Source organism: Papio anubis, chromosome 11, assembly GCF_008728515.1.
Source record: "Papio anubis isolate 15944 chromosome 11, Panubis1.0, whole genome shotgun sequence".
Classification (NCBI taxonomy): domain Eukaryota; kingdom Metazoa; phylum Chordata; class Mammalia; order Primates; family Cercopithecidae; genus Papio; species Papio anubis.
In genome coordinates, this window is record NC_044986.1 from 69,424,872 (window position 1) to 69,444,143 (window position 19,272).

At 39.4% G+C, this 19,272-nt stretch overlaps 2 protein-coding genes across 4 annotated transcripts in view; both read left to right on the forward strand.

Annotated features, from left to right (window-relative positions):
- Window positions 1–11,084, forward strand: part of MCU (mitochondrial calcium uniporter) — a 208,682-nt gene extending 197,598 nt beyond the window's left edge. For all 3 annotated transcript variants that reach the window (XR_651685.3, XM_003903787.4, XM_009214713.4), the window contains 2 exons: window positions 7,672–7,788; window positions 9,137–11,084. Coding sequence is in view for 2 of the 3 variants with exons in the window: in XM_003903787.4 (XP_003903836.1) it covers window positions 7,672–7,788; window positions 9,137–9,214 (195 nt within the window). In the remaining variant the exon portion in view is untranslated. The remainder of the gene's footprint in view (window positions 1–7,671; window positions 7,789–9,136) is intronic.
- Window positions 11,085–16,460: 5,376 nt separating this feature from the next.
- OIT3 (oncoprotein induced transcript 3) overlaps window positions 16,461–19,272 on the forward strand; it is a 35,106-nt gene continuing 32,294 nt past the window's right edge. Inside the window, exon 1 of the mRNA XM_003903785.5 lies at window positions 16,461–17,302. Coding sequence (XP_003903834.1) covers window positions 17,242–17,302 — 61 coding nt within the window. The 5' untranslated portion in view covers window positions 16,461–17,241. The remainder of the gene's footprint in view (window positions 17,303–19,272) is intronic.

Below are 19,272 nucleotides of genomic sequence, written 5' to 3' on the forward strand. Positions count from 1 at the left end.
CACTATTCACTTATGAATAGGAAAACAGTGACCAAATAAAATGTAGTTTTCACATTAAATATTTTTACTAACATATCCATCTTAATACCCCGAAGCAAATGCCTGTTCAGTGGCATTTAAACTCTTCTAAACTGCTGTTACTATGAGTTGCTGTACTTGTTAGCAATCTAAATATATGCCAATAATATGTTAAGTTCCAAAGAATCTTTCTAAGATGGCAAGCTCCTTGAAATCATAAAATCAAATGGAATATTGAGTGTTGATTAATATTTCAGTAGAACCTGAGTACTGATTTCTACTATGTAGAAAAGGAGCTGGGCAGTAAGACTTGCCTGTGGGAGCTGTGTCATCATGCACATGGGCCAGCCGTCCCACCATCTGGCCCATGCCTTTTCAATGAAGGGGATGATGTTGCCTCATGGGAGTGAGCATTGATTCTTGGGGAGTAAAAACATTTTACATATTACAATGCATAAACAGATAAACAGTATATTAAACCTCCTTTGGGAAGTAGGAGTAATCAGGAAAAAATGCCTTAAAAGGCTACTTAGGGGGACAATAATGAAAAAAGTGTTCATAAATAGTGACCTAGCCTTTAATACCCTTTACCTCCTCAATTCCAATAACCATCATTTATATTGTACTGCAGCAAACCACTTCAATGGCTGTTCAGGGCCTTCTTTCCTAGAACTGTCCCACTTATAATATAAATTAGTATGTTAATTTCTGATAATTTATTTTCTTTCTAGACCTTTTATTCACTCACTCACTCCTTCGACCTCATCCAGACCTTTAAGCTACTGGCATCTTTCTCTTAACTTTTTACTATCACCTTCCTCCTGTATCACTTCCTTTTCTGTCCAATTTAAACTGTGTTGTCATTCTCTTGTTAGTATCCTACCATCCCTGCCCTTTTGTCTTTCCACAGTATGTACTCTATAAACTCCTGATATTGGATTAATCTAGTCCTTTATCCTATCTATGTCTAGGCTATTAAATATTGCTAGAGAAAAATCATGTCATAGTGTAGAACGGGCCACTGCTTGTGTTTCTAATCACGTTTTCTTCCCTCATATCCCCATAGTAGTTATTCTAAGACTTCATCAAGATCCCCATCCCACCCTTAACCTTACCTCCTACTTCTCCTAGAAAATTGAAATTAACAGATAGAAGCTTTCTAATTCTTAAGACTGTAAATGCAACTATATCTGTACCGAATTTTACACTATTTCCATCAAATTCCAAGAAGAGGTGGCATTTTCCTATTTAGGGCTAGCCCCTCCACATGTTCTTAGTCCCGTTCCTTCCTCCTAGTATCTTATTCCAATTTATTTTTTGTATTCCCTGTGTTTTCAACCTCTCCCTCTGACTTTCTTTCCTAATGAAATTATCTGCATCTTTTCTCACTTACTATCAAATCACAATTTTTTTTTTTTTTTTTTTTTTTGAGACAGGGTTTTACTCTGTCTCTTAGGCTTGAATGCAGTGGCATAATCACAGCTCACTGAAGCATCTACCTCCCAGACCCAAGCAATTCTCCCACCTCAGCCTCATGAGTACCTGAGATCGTAGGCATGTTCCACCATCCCCAGCTAATTTTTAAAAATTTTTTGTAGACAGGGTTTCCCTACGTTGCCCAGGCTGGTCTCGAACTCCTGAGCTCAAGTGATCCTGCACCTCAGCCTCTCAAAATGCTAGGATTACAGGCATGAGCCACTGCACCCAGCCCAAATCACAGAAATTTTAGAAGAGTCTAGTACATAGTTGCTCAGTAAATGCTGGTTGCCCAAAAGAGGAAGCACAGAATAGATTTGAATAAACTTAATTAGTGTGTATATTTACATCCTAAGGGAACATAGGTGAATAGCCTAGTAACAGCATGTTAGATGAATGTAGAGGGCTTTCCCTCAAGTTCTTAATCCACTAATTATCCCTTCAGTCGATTCAGACCTCGATTTTATTCATTTTAAAAAGGTTTCCACAAACACTTTAGCTATCAGTCTTCTAGTATCTATTATCTGTCATCATCAATAATTAAATATTTACTCTGTTTCTAGTTGTAGCATACTAGGCAATCAACCAGTCCTTCCACTAAGAAAAGTTAGAATTGTTAGACAAAACAATACACATCTGCTTGAAGATACTAGAGAACTAACAAAATAGCAAAAATTGCTAGGTGAGGGTCTAAATAAGAAGAGTTCCAGGAAGATGAGACTAGTATTTAGGTGTGCTTTTTCCTCTGGTAATTTATGCTAATTGAGAAGGGTATAGTGGAGAGGCCAAGAAGCTGAGCCACACTTGTTAGCCTAGAGGAACCGCAGCCTTAGAGATTGGTGTCTAATGATCACTAGAGTAGGCGAAACAGAAACTGTCTTGCTTTGATTTGGAACCTGTAAAGGCTACCATTGTAGAATAAGGATGAACCTGTTATAGGCTCTCTCAAGTACTGTAGCTCATCTTTCATTCATCTCAATCCTGTAAATTAGATTGAGGTAGTCTTGGAATAATGGTAATCCCCGAGTGCTGATGCTCACAGGTTTAATGCAGAAGCAAACATAAATCATCCCTGGGAGGAGATAACATTATTCTAAACCTTAAATTACTTCTACAGATAATTTTGCTTTTTTATTTTTTTATTTTTATTTTATTTTATTTTTTTAAGACAGGGTCCCACTCTGTTGCCCAGGTTGGAGTGCAGTGGCACAATCATGACTCACTGCAGCCTCAAACTCCCAGGCTCAAGCAGCCCTCCCTCTTAGCTTCCTGAGTAGCTGGGACTACAAGCACGTGCCACCATGCCCAGCTAGGTTTTTTTTTGGCATTTTTTGGAAAGCTGTAGTTTCTCCGTGTCACTCTGACTAGTCTCAAACTCCTGGGCTCAAGTGATCTGCCTGCCTCGGCCTCCCAAAGTGCTGGATTACAGGTGTGAGCCACCGTGTCTGGCCAGTTTTGCAAACATTAAATTAGACATACAATAAAAATAAGCAGATACACAAATAGCTACAGAAACAATAGACATTACAGACACAAGGACTCCAGATATTGGTATTATCAGACATAGCCTTTAAAATAAATATACTTACTATATTCAGGGAGATAAACAACAAGGTTGAGAATATTGGCAGATAACTTGATTTTTTTTTTTTTAAAGAACCCATTGAAAAATTTTAGAAATGAAATATAATGGATGAGTTTAATAGTAGATTAGACGTGACCTTGAGTGAGGCACAAGAAACTATTCAAAATGAAGTGTGCAGATACAGAAAGATGTAAAATATAGGAAAGGATAAGAGACACAGGACACAGTGGAAAGGCCTAATATATATTTAATTTTATTGGAGTCTCGGAGAAGAGAGAGAGGATGGGAAGAAACAATATTTAAATAAAGAATTAATGGCTGAGAATTTTCCAAAATGATGAAAGACATCCATTTACAGATTTAAGAATTCCAACCAATATCAACCAATATAAAAACTGGGCGCAGTGGCTCACACCTGTAATCCCAGCACTTTGGGAGCCCGAGGTGGGCAGATCACTTGAAGCCAGGGGTTTGAGACCAGCCTGGCCAACATGGTGAAACCCCTTCTCTACTAAAAATACAAAAATTAGCTGGGCATGTTGGCACACATCTGTAATCCCAGCTACTCAGGAGGCTGAGGCATGAGGATCAGTTGAACCTGAGAGACAGAGGTTGCAGTGAACTGAGATCACACCACTGCACTCCAGCCTGGATGATAGAGCGAGACTCTGTATCAAAAAAATAAAATAAAAATAAAAATAAAAAAGGAAATTTCCATTGAGACATATCGGTAGTAAAACTTCAAAAGCCAAAGCCAAATGGAAAAATCTTAAAAGCAGCCAAAGAGAGAAAAAGTTTGCCTTCAAAGGAGTCCCTGTTAGACTGAATGCTGACTTCTCAGTAGCAGCAGTGAAAGCCAATGGGATAGTATCTTCAATTTTTAGAAAGAAAATAACTGTCATCTTAGAATTCTATACTCAGCAAAAAATATCTTTCCAAAATAAAGACATTTTCAGACAAACAGAATTTGTCACCATCAGATCTGCACTGAAGGAGATACTAACAGATGTTCTTTGGGCAGAAGAAAGATTATCACACATGAAAAGTCAGAAAAGCAGAAAGGAATAAAGAGCAACAAAAATGGTAAACCTGTGAGTGATGAGTCTAAACAAATATTAAATATATAAAACCATTATAATAAACTCTTAAGGAATTTAAGATATAGAGAGAATTAAAATATGCAACAACAGGCCGGGCTCATGCCTGTAATCCCAGCACTTTGGGAGGCTGAGGCAGGCAGATCATTTGAGGTCAGGAGTTTGAGACCAGCCTGGCCAACATGGCGAAACCCCGTCTTTACTAAAAATACAAAAAATTCAGCTGGGCATGGTGGCACACACCTGTAACCCCAACTACTGGGGAAACTGAGGCATGAGACTCGCTTGAACCCAGGAGGTGGAGGTTGCAGTGAGCCGGGATGGCGCCATTGCACTCCAGCCTGGGTGACAGAGTGAGACTCTGTCTCAAAAATAAATAAATAAATAAAATTAAATATGCAACAACAATGACATATATGTCTGGAGCAGGTAAATAGACTTAAAATGTCTAATATTCCTTCATTGTCTGGGAATAAGGTAGAAGTACCACTCCTGTTCACCTTTGAAGAGGAGGCCCTAGCCAGTGCAGAAGGCAAGAACAGAATATGGAAGATATAAGGATTGGAAAGAAAGAAAACTGACACTTAGAGATTTTGTACATGAAAAAATACAGAAGAAATGTACAGATAATTGATTAGGATCCGTAAGTGAGTTTCATAAGGTTATTGGATACAAGGTCAATGTATGTAAATCAATTGCATATCTATATGCTAGCAACAAATGGTTAGAAAATGAAAATATTTTAAAGCTGCACCTTAAAATTACTTTTAAAAATACATAGACCACATGTAGAAGGCAAAGAAGGGGGGAAAACCCTAGAAATATATTGTATAAAAAATGGATAAGACTCTATCCAAACATGTCAACTCTACCCAACTAATCCATTAGATTCAGTGCAATCCCAGTCAGTCAAAAACCCAACAGATTTGGGGATTGGGGAAGAGATTTGAATAGACTGCTTCTAAAACTGATATGGAAATGTAAAAGACTAAGAAAAGCCAATAAACTCTTGAAGAAAAACTGGGTAAGAGGATTTGCTCTATTAGATATGAAGACTACAGCTTTAGTTATAACACTTCAATGACAGTGGCACAAAGATAGACCTATAGAATAGAAGAGTATAGAAACAGACCCAATGTAAATGAACTTTTGATTTTAAAAAGTGATAGGTCATGCCTGTAATCCCAGCGCTTTGGGAGGCCAAGGTGGGAGAATCAATCACTTGAGGCCAGGAGTTCACGACCAGCATGGACAACATAGTGAGACCCTATTGCTAAAAGAATTTTTTTAATTAGTTGAGTGTGGTGGCGTGCACCTGTAGGTACCAGCTACTCAGGAGGCCAGGGTGAGAGGATTGCTTGAGCCCAGGAGTTTGAGGTTGGAGTGAGCTATGATTATACCACTGTACTCCAGCCTTGGTGGCAGAGTGAGACTCAAAAATAAATAAACAAAAAAGATGGCCCTACAAAGAAAGGAGAGTCTTCTTCAATAAATGGTGCTAGGATAATTGAATGCCTATATTAAAAAATGAAATAACCCCATTTTATACTATAAACAAGAATAAATTCCAGGTAAATTGTAGATCTAAATGTGATAGGTAATGTAATAAAACTCCTATAAGAGAATATCTTAATGACTATAGAGAATGATTTCTTACACAGAATGAAAAGCACTAACCATACAGGATAAGAATGGTAAAGTAAGCCAGGCACTGTGGTGTGTGCCTGTAATCCCAGCTACTTGGGAGGCTGAGATGGGAGGATCGCTTGAACCCAGGAGTTTGAGGCCAGCCAACACAGCAAAATCCCATATCACAAAAGAGAAAGAATGATAAATTAGACTACATTAAATTATTATCTGTTTATTAAAGAACACCATGAAGAAGGTAAACAGGCTAGAAGGAGATACTTGCAGTATATATAACCTACAAAGGATCTATATCCAGAATATAAAAACAAATTCTACAGATCAGTAAGAAGGTGACAGAATCCACTAGAAAAAATGGCAAGAGATCTGGACAGGCATTTCTAATAAAGGATATGCAAATGGCCAATAATAGATTAAATGAAAAGGCCTCAGCCTCTTAGGGATCAGGAAAATGCTGTGTATCTCCAAGAGAAATGAAAACATACATCCACACAAAAGCTTGTACACAAGTGTTCACAGCAGGATTGTACATAATAGCCCCAACATGGAAACAATCCAAATGCTATCAACTGAGGAATGGATAAATAAAATATGGCATAACTATTAATGAAATGTTACTTGGCAATAAAAATAAATGAAATACTGATACATGCCACAAATGGATGAACCTTGAAAATGTTATGCTAAGTGAAAGAAGCCAGATACAAAAGGCCATGTATTGTATGATTCCACTTATATGAAATATCTAGAATAGACAAATTATAGAGGCAGAAGATAGATTAGTAGCTGCCTAGAACTGGGAGTTTGGGGGAAAAGGAGAATTGACTGTCACAGGGTATGGAGTTCTTTTTTGGGGTGATGAAAATGTTCTAAAATTATAGCAATGATTGTACAACTCTGTGACTATATATAAACCATTCAGCATTATACTTTAATTGGGTAAATTGTACTGTGTGTGAGTTATATCTCATTAAAGCTTTTTTTTAAAATGAGATAGTATTTCATACACAGCAGAATGGCTAACATCTTTTAAACCAGCAATATCAAGTATTGGCAAGGATGTGGAATGATGGTACCTCTCATAATCCTGCTGGTAGGAATATAATTGGTACAGCCATTTTGGAAACTGTTTAACATCACTTCTTACATTTGAACACATGCATACCCTGTGATCTAAGATTTTCCACTCCTAGATATATCTCCAGCAGGAGAGATAAATCCAGAAATGCTTTTGGCAGCATTATTAGTAAGAACCAAAACAACCCAAAAGCTTATCAATAGTAGAATGGTTAAATAAACTACGATGAAGTCATACAATATAATATAATGGAAATGAATAGACGGCAGCTATACACAAAAGGTGAATTTCACAAACATAATGTTGAGTGCAAGTAGCCATATAAATATGTACTGTATGACTCCATAAAATTCATAAAACAGGTAACACTAAGTTGTGGAACTTAGGAATACATGCTTAAGGAGGTAAGTTATAAAGAAAGCAAGAAAACAATTACCATAAAAGTCAAGAGACTGATTACTTTGGGGGAAAGAAGTGTGAGTAATTGGAAAGGGGCAAGAGGGAGTTTCTGGATTGTTGGCAGTGGTCTATTTTTATAAAATCTGGTGATGAGTAACATGTTCATTGTGTGTTGATTCATTGTGATGTACATTTTGTGTGTACTGCTCTGTATGTTTCACAGTAGAAATGTTCAGGTAGTAATTAAATACTTAACACAGCACATGTCAGCATACATGTGTATATATGTATTGAATCTTAGCAGCAGTTAGTGACTATTTTGTGAAGATAGTATGCTAAGGACTGATAATTCCATTTCTTCATTTTTTTAGGAGTATGTTTATCCAGAAGCCAGAGACAGACAATACTTATTATTTTTCCATAAAGGAGCCAAAAAGTCACGTTTTGACCTAGAGAAATACAATCAACTCAAGGATGCAATTGCTCAGGTATTACAAAAATTAAAATAAATCCCAGCCCCATCTTGCATGGTTATTATTATTATCCACAGCCACAGTTCTTCAAATGAGTAAACTGAAAGAATGTTCCAACCTTCTTCCTGTATAAATTATTCGTCAGTTGATTACAGTAACTATTTTAGGCATGGACATTTCACTAGAAAGTTTTATAAAAAGCAAGTGAGAAGATGGTGTGTCCGCTCCATCCTGTTAACACCAGCACATTGACATTTTTAGGCCTACTTTTACTTTTTTTTTTTTTCATTTTATTTCTTTGTAGTTGTCTGTTTCTACTTTTCCCTCTGCTTTTTGATTATTTCTATAATAATTGATCTAAGATTTTTCACATAAATGTGTGGTAGTAGTGGGGAAAAGTAAAACCCAGGTAAGAGGGAAAGACTGCTAGAAATCTTTGCCAGGGACAGGTTAGAGGTTATTAAACTAGAAGATACTTGGAAAAGATTGATATATTTTATTTTTCGTAGAAGCTACCTCTTTCAAATTTCTGGATGTGCCTTCCTCACTCTGTTATCTTTGATTTTGGTGAATAAACCCTTATTCTTTTTCTCTGTAGTCTTTGTGACTTTAGAGATTTTTCAGCAATCTCTAGAAGCTTTTCCATCCTCTTTATGTTTAGTTGCCCTTCTCTGCCTTTCCTGTCTCTTCTTGATGATGGGGTTGTGCTTTGAATAGGCTTAATCCATATTCCTGCTTTGGCCTAAGTGGAGTTCTGTCTTCCTTTACTATGTACGGTGGTTCTAAACTGGAGGGAATACATCAGAATCATCCCTGGATCTGTTAAAAGTACAGATGCTTCAGTCTCACCCTAGGCTTGCTCGTTAGTCCAACTCCTCTGGGGTGAAGTCCAAGCATGTGTGAGTTTTGAAAGTACTACAGTTGACTCCACACGCTGTTTTAAAATTAATTGGCTAAGTAAAAACTTAAACAGATACTGGATAAATAAAATCTTGAGTAGCATGAAGTCCTGGCTCTTAGCCCTTGTGAAAGGGCTTCTCACTGGAGAAACACCATCAAGATGCCTGTCTCAGATGCTCTTTACATTCTTAGCCTCTGAGTCCTACCCTGTTGATAGCACTGCTTTTTCTGGAGGCTTTGTTGAGGGCTGAAACTGCCAAGGAAGGTTTCCATTTTGTATTCACCCTTTGTTGTCCTATGTCGTGAGTTAAAATGCTTTGTTTTTCAAGGCACTCTTATTTTGAGAGTTATTGAGATGATCTCTGACTCATAGTAATGGAGAACAGTTTCCTTTTCTCGGTAGAGAGTAATTTCATTGAAAGCTTCGCTAGCCAGTTTTTCTCACCTTTTGTTTCTATTTTAGGCAGAAACGGACCTTAAGAGACTGAGAGACCCATTACAAGTACATCTGCCTCTCCGACAAATTGGTGAAAAAGATTGATCTGCAAAGAGCCTCTGAATCCCGGCAGAAGGAACACCTGTTTGCCTTTTTAATTAAAGCCTTGCAGGTGGAAGCTGGGAGCGATGGGGGTAGAGCGTTTTTACCTTCAATTATAAAACAGAAACAGAAAGGATCTGAGGGAAGAAGGGAATGTTAAAACCTGAGGATCAGGCATTGTGGACTGTAAGCTCAAAGGGCTTAGTGAATATTGTCTTAACCAAGTATCTCAGTTTCTGGATGAAAATGATGCAGTTATATAGTAGAGAGATTCATAAAGAGAAAATGATGCTGGAGGTGTTTGTTTCTTGCATCTTTGCAGAGTCAGCAAAACAGTAACACACCAGCACCCCACTCTGCTCCATTTGTTTTTAATTTAACTGTCCCTATTTTTGACATAGGAGTAAATAAATCTACCAGAAAAGCAAATTCTCATGATATGCTAAAATATCATTAGCATTTATTTTAAATTGGACCCAGTCTCTGCAGAGTTACCAGGAATCTCTCCTTCCTGCATCCCTTTACTGACCACCTACCTGTACCTCTTAGCTACACTCATTTTTTCCATTTGATAATTGGAACCAACTTAAAACTGTTTAATAATTGACACTTTAGATTATCTCTTAATACCTTCTTAAATGTCTATATATCCCAGTGCTCTGGATCAGTGTCTAAAAATCATTGGCAACACTGCATGAAGTTGTTGGTTTTGTTTTGTTTTGTTTTTTTATTAGTTAGTCTTTCATAGGAGGAGAAATTGCCCTCCTTTATATACTTATCTATGGATAATCCCCTCTCCCTCCACAACACAAATCAGAGGGAAGGGGGGCATTCAGCTGTACTACCAAATCAGGAAGATGTAAGGTTTACAAATTGGCTAAAAATCATGGCTCTGTAGCCATTTCAACCAGAATAAGTTTATTGCTAATCTGCTTGTGTGACAGCATTCCAGGCCAGCCAGATGGCACTGCCTTGTCTGGAGGCTTTGTTCATCTCGAAGGACACACAATTCCACACTGTTTGTGAGCCCTCCCACCTCCACAACTTCAGTTGTTGTAAATCAAGTGTGTGAATCTCAAAGGGTGCAATTTATCTTTATATAGAAATACATTTCTAGGGCTTCCTTCAGCCCACTCTCTTCACCCTATTTTTTCTTATCTTAAATTGAGAGAAAGAGAATTAATCTTATACTTTGTCAAAACATTTTCTACCATATTTCCAGATGACATCTGCGCTTGAAGAGTCAAAGGAATCTGTCTAATATCCTGTTTTTAACTGCTGTAGGGGCAGGATGGAAAGGATGATGGGGGCTGCCACACCACTGATTGGCCTTTTCTTTCACGTGATTCATCCTTCCTCATTGTGGCAAGGAGTTTCTTTCTCTTTTTCTTCCTCCTTTGGGATCATTGTGTATGAAAAGAAAAACTTTAAATGACAAATCCAGACTCCAGGTGCCTTGCAAAGGTTGAAGGCCAGCCAGGATTGCTGCTGCTGCTACTCCTGCCACCACCCCTTTCATTGGCATGATGGAATGAAAGGATGCATGTCTCCACTTCCTGACCCTCCGCCCACTTCCTTCTCCCTCCACCACCCCCAGTCATCAGCTCCTTCCCTCATTTATTTTTGTTAAGTTGTGTGAATTATTTTTAAACCATTTATCCTGTTTGTGCATAGGGTTTTTAAGAAGAAACAGCACAGTGCAATGAGCAAATCTTTTCGGGGTGTGTGGGACGCAAGGGAGGGAGGACATGGAGAAAAGTTCTTTAAACAAATAGCAAACTATTGAACATGTGTAAAATCCTGTATCATTTATGAAATATGTATAAAAAGCAATGTACCTTCTGGAACAATAAATACTTACTCAATTTTTGAACGATACATCTCATTATTTAAAACAAAACCAGAAAAACTACATTTCCTGTGATTCTAGGTAGTAAGTTTTTACTTCTAAAATTCATTTTTATAAAAATATCATTATCAAATTAAGCTCTCTTCCTTAAGCCCGTATTTCAAAAATAGGCGTTTCACTAATTCTTCCTGAACCTAAGATAGTCAGTATTTTCCTAATTTGCCAGAGTCACCAAGAGGTTGAGTGACCTCTACAACCATAAATAAAGTCAGCAGCAGCAGTCTCAGTGAGCCTGAATCCTCATCTCCTGATTGACAGGAAAAATGTCCATGGTATTGGATCACCTGGATTGCCCAGTGTGGGCTCCTGGACTCAAGAATTAATTGTTCAAAGATGCACCAAAATTAAGTATTCATTATTTTCAGAGTTTGTATCAAATTTACAGTTGTAGCCAAACAGGAAATATCACATGCTGCCAAGGTCACCACAAGCATATTTAAAAACTTGTATTAAATATCTGGTTGCTGTAGTGCAATATGAGGTGCTGTTCAAACAGCCTCTGTAGCTGTGGTCCTGCCTTCTGGCAGCTTACAGCAGCCTAACACAGACAACCCTCACCCACGTGTAAGGTGTAAGAATTTAAGGTTTGACAGAGCAGGAGCATCGCCATCTTGGACAAGCACCGCCATTTTAAGTTCCCTTTGATTAAAAACCGCCTAAATCCAGCCCAAAATCATCAGCTTAATGGCTAATGTCAGCATGACCATAAACCACAAATGACACCTTAGACCAGAAACATTCCAACCCTGAGATAAAGCCCCCTCTGACCAGAAACATCCCAGCCCCGAGATAACCTCTCCTCCGAACAGACATTCCAACCCTGCAATAAAATTCTCCTCCACCCAGAAATACTCCGAGCCCGTGATAGGCTCTCCCTCACTAAACCCTGAAGTACCCATAGTCTGTAAGAGAATGCTCCTGATCGAAATCAGCCAGAATATTCTCCAAAATAAACCTGTCTTTGACTATGGAGCCACTTTTTGTGTTTCTTTCTTCTTCAACTCTTACAAGGTTGAAAATATTAAGTCATTTTTTGCATTCAGTAAATAGTATCTACATACTTCACACATTCTGTTAAGCTTTGCAGGGTTGTTTTTGTTTTGGTTAGGTTTTTTAAGGAAAATAAAACCATGATTCCTGCCTTTAAGGAGCTTACAATTTGAAGTTTAAAGCAGGAGTGTCCAATCTTTTGGCTTCCCTGAGCCATACTAGAAGAAGAATTGTCTTGGGCCACACATAAAGTACACCAACACTAATGATAACTGATGAGCTAAAACAAAACGCAAAAAAACCTCAATGTTTTAAGAAAGAAAGTTTACAAATTTGTGTTGGGCTGCATGCGGCCTGCGAACCATGGGTAGGACAAGCTTAAAGTATAGTGAACCTAACAACAAAGGAAACCTGATTTAAAAATGATCAAAGGAGTTGAACAGTTCTCCAAAAAGATATACAAATGGCCAATAAACACGAAAAGATGCTCAACATCACTAATAATTAAGGAAAGGTGAAACTACCGTGAAATACCACGTCACACCCATTAGAATGGCTATTATCAGAAAAAGCAGAAAATAAAACGGTGGTGAGGAAGCAGAGAAATTGGAACCCTTGGCACTGCTGGTGGGAATGTAAAATGGTTTGTCTCCCGTGGAAAACAGTATGGTGGCTCCTCAGAAAGTGGAACAGTTACCATATGATCCAGCAATTCCATTTCTGGGCATATGTCCAAAAGAATTGAAAGTAGGGACAAACAGACGTGTACACACATGTTCACAGCAGCATTATTCACAATAGCCAAAAGGTAGGAGCAATCCGAGTGTCCGCCAACAAATGAATGGATCAACAAAATATGGTGTGTACACACAGCTGATTATTATTCAGCCATACAAGAATGGAATTTGGTCACATGCCATAATGAGGATGAGCCTTGAAGACACATGCTAAATGAATCGAGCTAGTCACAAAAGGACAATTACTGTATGATTCCACTTATATGAGTAGTCAAATTCGTAGAAATACAAAGTAAAATAGTGGCTGCCAGGGATAAGGGAGGGGAGAATGGGAAGTTATTGTTTAATGCATACAGACTTTCAGTTTGGGAAGATGACAAAGGTCTGGAGGCGGGTGGTGGTGATGGTTGCCCAACAATGTGAATGTACCTAATGCCACTGAACTGTACACTTAAGTGGTTAAAATGATAGATTTTAGGTATATTTTACCACAATGGAAATTTAAAAAGCATAGTGGATTAGAGGCAAATAATGATAACATCAAATCTATTACTGAGTGTAAGTAATGCAGTTTCGCTGAGGGAGCATAGACTTTAGAGGTGGAAAAAGTAAAAGGGTTCTCAGAACATGGTCCCCAGAACAGCAGCATGTCATCTCCTGGAGTTGTTAGAAATGCAAGTTTTCCAGTCCCTCTTGCATCAGAAACTAGGAGTGGATCCAAGTGTTCAACAAACCCTCCTGGTGATTCTGATGAGAACCCTTGATCTAGCCTAACCATTGCTTTAAAGAGAAAGGAACGAAGGCACAGAGATGGCGTCTATGTCACAACTCCTCAGAGCGTCCTGTAGTCAAGTACCAGATGAAGTGACTGGAGGACTGCTGAGCATGGTGACTGGTGAGTAGAAAAGATGTAACCAGGGGTCATGTTAACGCTAATGTGGTATCCTGCTCGTCAGGGTGCAGCGGTAAGCACGTGGTAGATGCTTTCAAACACAAATACAAATAGGTTGACTTTTAAAATCTATCTGGAAAGATTTCACAGAAAAATAGGACTTCTTAGATTTTAGAGCTCAGTTTCACCGAAACACTTCAGAGTTTTAATTCAGTTTCATCACTGCCAACCTTTGTTGCTCTCCCAAGTAAGTCCAAACTCCTTGTTTCCCATGGTGCACTTGTGATATTTCCTTAGGATAAATGTATAGGTCATTTTTAATGAATCCTACTGAATATAAGATTACCTACTTTGCCTGTAATCCCAGCACTTTGGGAGACCAAGGTGGGTGGATAGCTTGAGTTCAGGAGTTCAAGACCAGCCTGGGCAACATGGCAAAACCCCATCTCTACTAAAAATACAAAAATTAGCCGGGCGTGGTGGTGCACACCTGTAGTCCCAGCTACTCGGGTGGCTGAGGCAGGAGAATCACTTGAACCCTGAAGGCAGAGAATGCGGTGAGCTGAGATCGCGCCATTGCACTCCACCCTGGGCGACAGAGTGAGACCCTGTCTCAAAAGAATACTTACTTGATAAATGTTTATATTTTATAAATGCATCATACACTGAGCAACCCCTCCTCTTTGAATTTCGGCTCCTGTGACTCCACCCTTGCATTTCCTTTCATAAATCTGTGATTACTTCTTGGTCTCCTTTACAGCGTTGTATTCCTCTGTCCACATCTTTGATATCAGGCTTCCCCAAGGTTCCATCTTGGACCCCATTTTCCATAGGTGTGATCTCACCCCCCTCCCCTATTTCAATTACCATTTATATGTTGGTAGCTCTCAAATTGTTACTCTAGCTCAGATGCAGATCGTAGACTGATTTATTCACTTCCTAACTGGTCTATTTCTAGCATTGCCTTCTGTACATTAAATTCTCTCAGTGTCACCAGAGTATTTTTGTTTTTAAATTCTAATGGCACATAATTAAGAAAAATTATAACATATGACCAAACATCAACATTAAATATGGGGGAGGAGACAAGACACCACAAAGAAGCAATTCACCAAACCCAAAACTTGGAACATTCTGTAGGACAAATGGTGGGGTTTCGTCAACAAATGGGAGAAAGAGGGGAAGACCATTATGGATTTAATATATATATATATATATTTTTATATATTAATATAAATATATATATTTTTGAAACAGAGTCTCCCTCTGTTGCCCAGGCTGGAGTTCAATGGTACAATCACAGCTCACTGCAACCTCCGCCTCCCAGGTTCAAGTGATTTTCCTGTCTCAGCCTCCCAAGTAGCTGGGATTATAGACGTGCACCATCACACTCAGCTAGTTTTGCATTTTTAGTAGAGATGGGGTTTCGCCATGTTGGCAGGGCTGGTCTCGAACTCCTGACCTCAGGTGATCCACCCCCCTTGGCCTCCCAAAGTGCTGGGATTACAGGCATGAGCCACTGCACCCAGCCAATAAAAATAAATTTAAGTGACAACCAAAGTGTAATATATAAATCTTGTTTGAATCCTGACTCAATCCAGGATTAAAAGGAATATTTGGAACTATTGGAGCAATTTAAATATGGTTTGGGTATGAGTTAAGGAATTATTACTAATTTTCATAGTTGTAATAAAAGCATCATGATTATGTAAAAAAAAAGACCATGTGTTAGAAATGCATACTGGTATGTAAATGAAATGAGATTGACAAAATGTTAGTAATTATTATAGCTGGGTGTTCATTATCGTTCTTTATACTTTTGTATATATATTTGAAATGTTTCATCATAAACAGTAAAAAATGAAAGGGCAGGTCAACTAAAAAGGAAAAAATAGAAATAAGGTGGAAAAACACTTACCATCCTGGGAATTCTTGTTTACAGAACCAAAAGCTATCTGGTGAAAGTCCTTGACTCCAGCAATCAATCCTGGCAACAAGTCTGGGTTTATCTCATGCACACGTCCTCTGTTTCTCTGCAACACATATGAAGCCCTCAGATGGCTTCCTAGGCACAGGAAGTTGTGGGGGTTTGTTTTTTTTGTTTAAAGCACTAATACTTAGCAACACTATCCTGCAATGAGACAGCAGGGTCATCCATTGCTGCCATCAAACCACAGCTTAATAAGTTAATGGTCAAATTGCCTGTGTCCCACTGATGTTAGTAATAAAGTAGCTAACTAAAATTTTAGATCAATGGAAACCCCTTGCTTGACCATAAACCCTGTGCTTCTGGAGACCATTTGCACTTTTTTCACTGTCAAAAACCAGTGATTGGCCGGGCTCGGTGGCTGACACCTCTAATCGCAGCACTTTGGGAGGCCAAGGCGGGTGGATCACGAGTCAGGAGATCGAGACCATCCTGGCTAACATGGTGAAACCCCGTCTCTACTAAAAATACAAAAAAGTTAGCTGGGCATGGTGGCGGGTGCCTGTAGTCCCAGCTACTCAGGAGGCTGAGGCAGGAGAATGGCATGAACCTGGGAGGTGGAGCTTGCAGTGAGCCGAGATCAGGCCACTGCACTCCAGCCTGAGCGACAGAGCAAGACTCTGTCTCAAAAAATGTGCTATGAAGCACATTTTCTCTCCTTTGTCTAAATGTGAAACTTCAGTAAATTTTGACATTTAATTTTCCAGAGTGTTAATTTAATGAGTAGTTTCTAATTTTAAGCTCCTACCCCATCTTAATGTGAGAATTAGTGAAATAAATAACATAAAACCATTTTTTAATTTTGGGAGTAAAGACAATAAAAACATGAGGTATTGCTGCTTGAATTGGTAAAAACACAATTTAAACCTTGTTTCTTTCAGAAGTTTTGATGTCAAAGACCGTAATAAAACAAACTTAGGAGCTCATTTCAAGAGAATACTGTCCTTGTCCCATACCTGTCCTTACTACTTTGTTTTGTGTGCTATTGTAAGCTCCTTGACTATCTGACCAAGACAGGTTCAATGATTTGGCTTCATCCATTCTCGTTTAGTGTGCAATGCTATGGCTGCAACATTGTGAAATCAATTCCTGTAAGTCACAAAGCAAGAATTTGATGTGAGGGGATGTCCCTCATTTAGAATTCCCTTCTGGATAAGATACTGGAGGTTCCATTGCAGGGAATTCTTGAGAGAAAACAATAGGAGGATGAGGGATTGTGGTTTTGTTTTGTTTTGTTTTCCTAAAGAAAACTATCAATAAAGGAACCGTGTTGACAGTGTAAAGCAGTGCTTCTCTCTGGGGCCAAGGCCAGAGCTGTGGACACCTTGTCCCACTCATCCTCATCCTCTTCCTCTGATAAAGCCCCTGCCGGTGCTGATAAAGTCTTTCTCATGAGAGCCTAGAGGCCTTAAAAAAAAAAAAAAAAAGAAAAAAAAAGTGCTTGAAAGAGAAGGGGACAAAGGAACACCAGTATTAAGAGGATTTTCCAGTGTTTCTGGCAGTTGGTCCAGAAGGATGCCTCCGTTCCTGCTTCTCACCTGCCTCTTCATCACAGGCACCTCCGTGTCACCCGTGGGTGAGTCTCACGTCAAGAACTTGGCACAATGCACTTTTTGTTGTGGCAATTTGCTATAATGTACAGATGATTAAGAACTAGATTCCAGTACCTTAAATGCTAGCTCTAGAATCTTGTAAGAAAAGTCCCTGAAAATAGATTTCCAGAGAATTTCTGTTACATGTTCCAATTAGCCTCTCGCCTGGACATCCAAAATTTCCATGGATCTGCCATATCCCACAGCTTTCACTAGCTAAAGAGTTCCTGGAGTTTGTGTAAAAATAATTCTGTCTTCTTTGTGTTCTAGGCACTTTTATATTTCCAACTTGAAGAGCCAAAAAAAAAAAAAAATTTAAAGTTGAGCATAGAGTTTTTCTTTAATGAAGGCAAGGGACTGAAAGCTCTGTTGCCATGAGGGGCACAGATCTGGATAAACCAGACTTATCAGTCTTTATATCAGAATATACTTTTTGCACAGATCGAGTGAATCTTAAATTGTCTCCCTCCTCAGACTTGGTGCAAAACTGGCCAATCAGACAAAGAAAAGTTTCAATTCCAGTTACTAACAGATTTCTCTCTTGCCTCTTTTTCTAGTAGAATATCAGTACTAACTGGAAGAGAGGGTGGGGGTGAGATGGAGAGAACCATCCTTCTTGACACTTTTGAGTAGTTCAGTATTTAATTGACCCTGGTCTATTTCTTCATGGTTGCTCTAGCACCTTAAAGGATACACATTAAACAAAAGCTTGTGGCCAGGCACGGTGGCTCACACCTGTAATCCCAGCACTTTGGGAGGCCAAGGCGGGCAGATCACCTGAGGTCAGGAGTTCGAGACCAGCCTGGCCAACGTGGTGAAACCCCATCTCTACTAAAAATACAGACACACACAAAATTAGATGGGCATGGTATCGCATGCCTGTAATTCCAACTACTTGGGAGGCTGAGGCGGGAGAACCACTTGAACTCAAGATGTGGAGGTTGCAGTGGGCTGAGATCGAACCACTGCACTTCAGCCTGGGCAACAGAGGGAGACTCCGTCTCAAAAAAATAAAAAATAAAAATGCATTTAAAAAAATGGCGGTTTGAGACCCTCAGGAGACCTGATACCTAAATGTAATGTGGGATCCTGGAACAGAAAGATATAGGTGGAAACTAAGGAAGTCTGCATAAGTGTGGACTTGAGTTAATAAGAAGGTATCAATAGTGGCTCATTAACGCGACAAAGTTACCATGCTAATGTATGGTAAGTGTATGGCTAAAGGTAACACGCCATAACAAGGGAAACTGGGTGTAGGGCATGTGGGATCTCTTTGTCCTATCATCTCAATTATGCTGTAAATCCAAAACTGTTCCAAAAAATATGCTTGAGCTACCTGTCATTAATCACCCCATATCTGCTGCCAATAACTAACCCAAGGTTCTCTCAGAAAGTTGTCCTCCTGAAAAATCTCCACTCCCCTTTCTTCCCACCCTTCTCCTTACCTATTCTGCCTCTAGTACCTCCTGTATTCCCCATTCTTTCCATATACCCTTGCCCTTCCCAGATCTTTTCCTCCAACCCCCAACTCCTCAAGGATGATATATGGCTCAATGCCAGAGGCGTGATAAAGGGGGAACTTTGAGGACTGGAGCTGGTGTTTGCCCTGGAAGTGAGAGAAGAGGGAAAAGAAGGGATGAGAAAGGGGGAAGCAAAGTGGGGTGATGAGGGAGGAGGATGGAAGAGGAGGGAGCAGGAAAAAAGGGATGCTTCCCAACCAAGCTCAGGCGCAGGGTCGAAAGTGGGCTGTGATTCAGGGGAGGCTGTCTGTTGGATAGGACCTGGAGGGTTGGAGGACTCAACACTGGGGCGAAAGAGTGGGGACACAGACATCAGTTCTCTGTCCTTGGCCCTGCATGGTCCTGGTGGAAGACGCCAGAGGAGTGGCTGGCAAGTGGGCATCTTAGCAAACCATTGAGGAGCTTCTGGCAGGCCAGGAAGGAACCCACAGGGC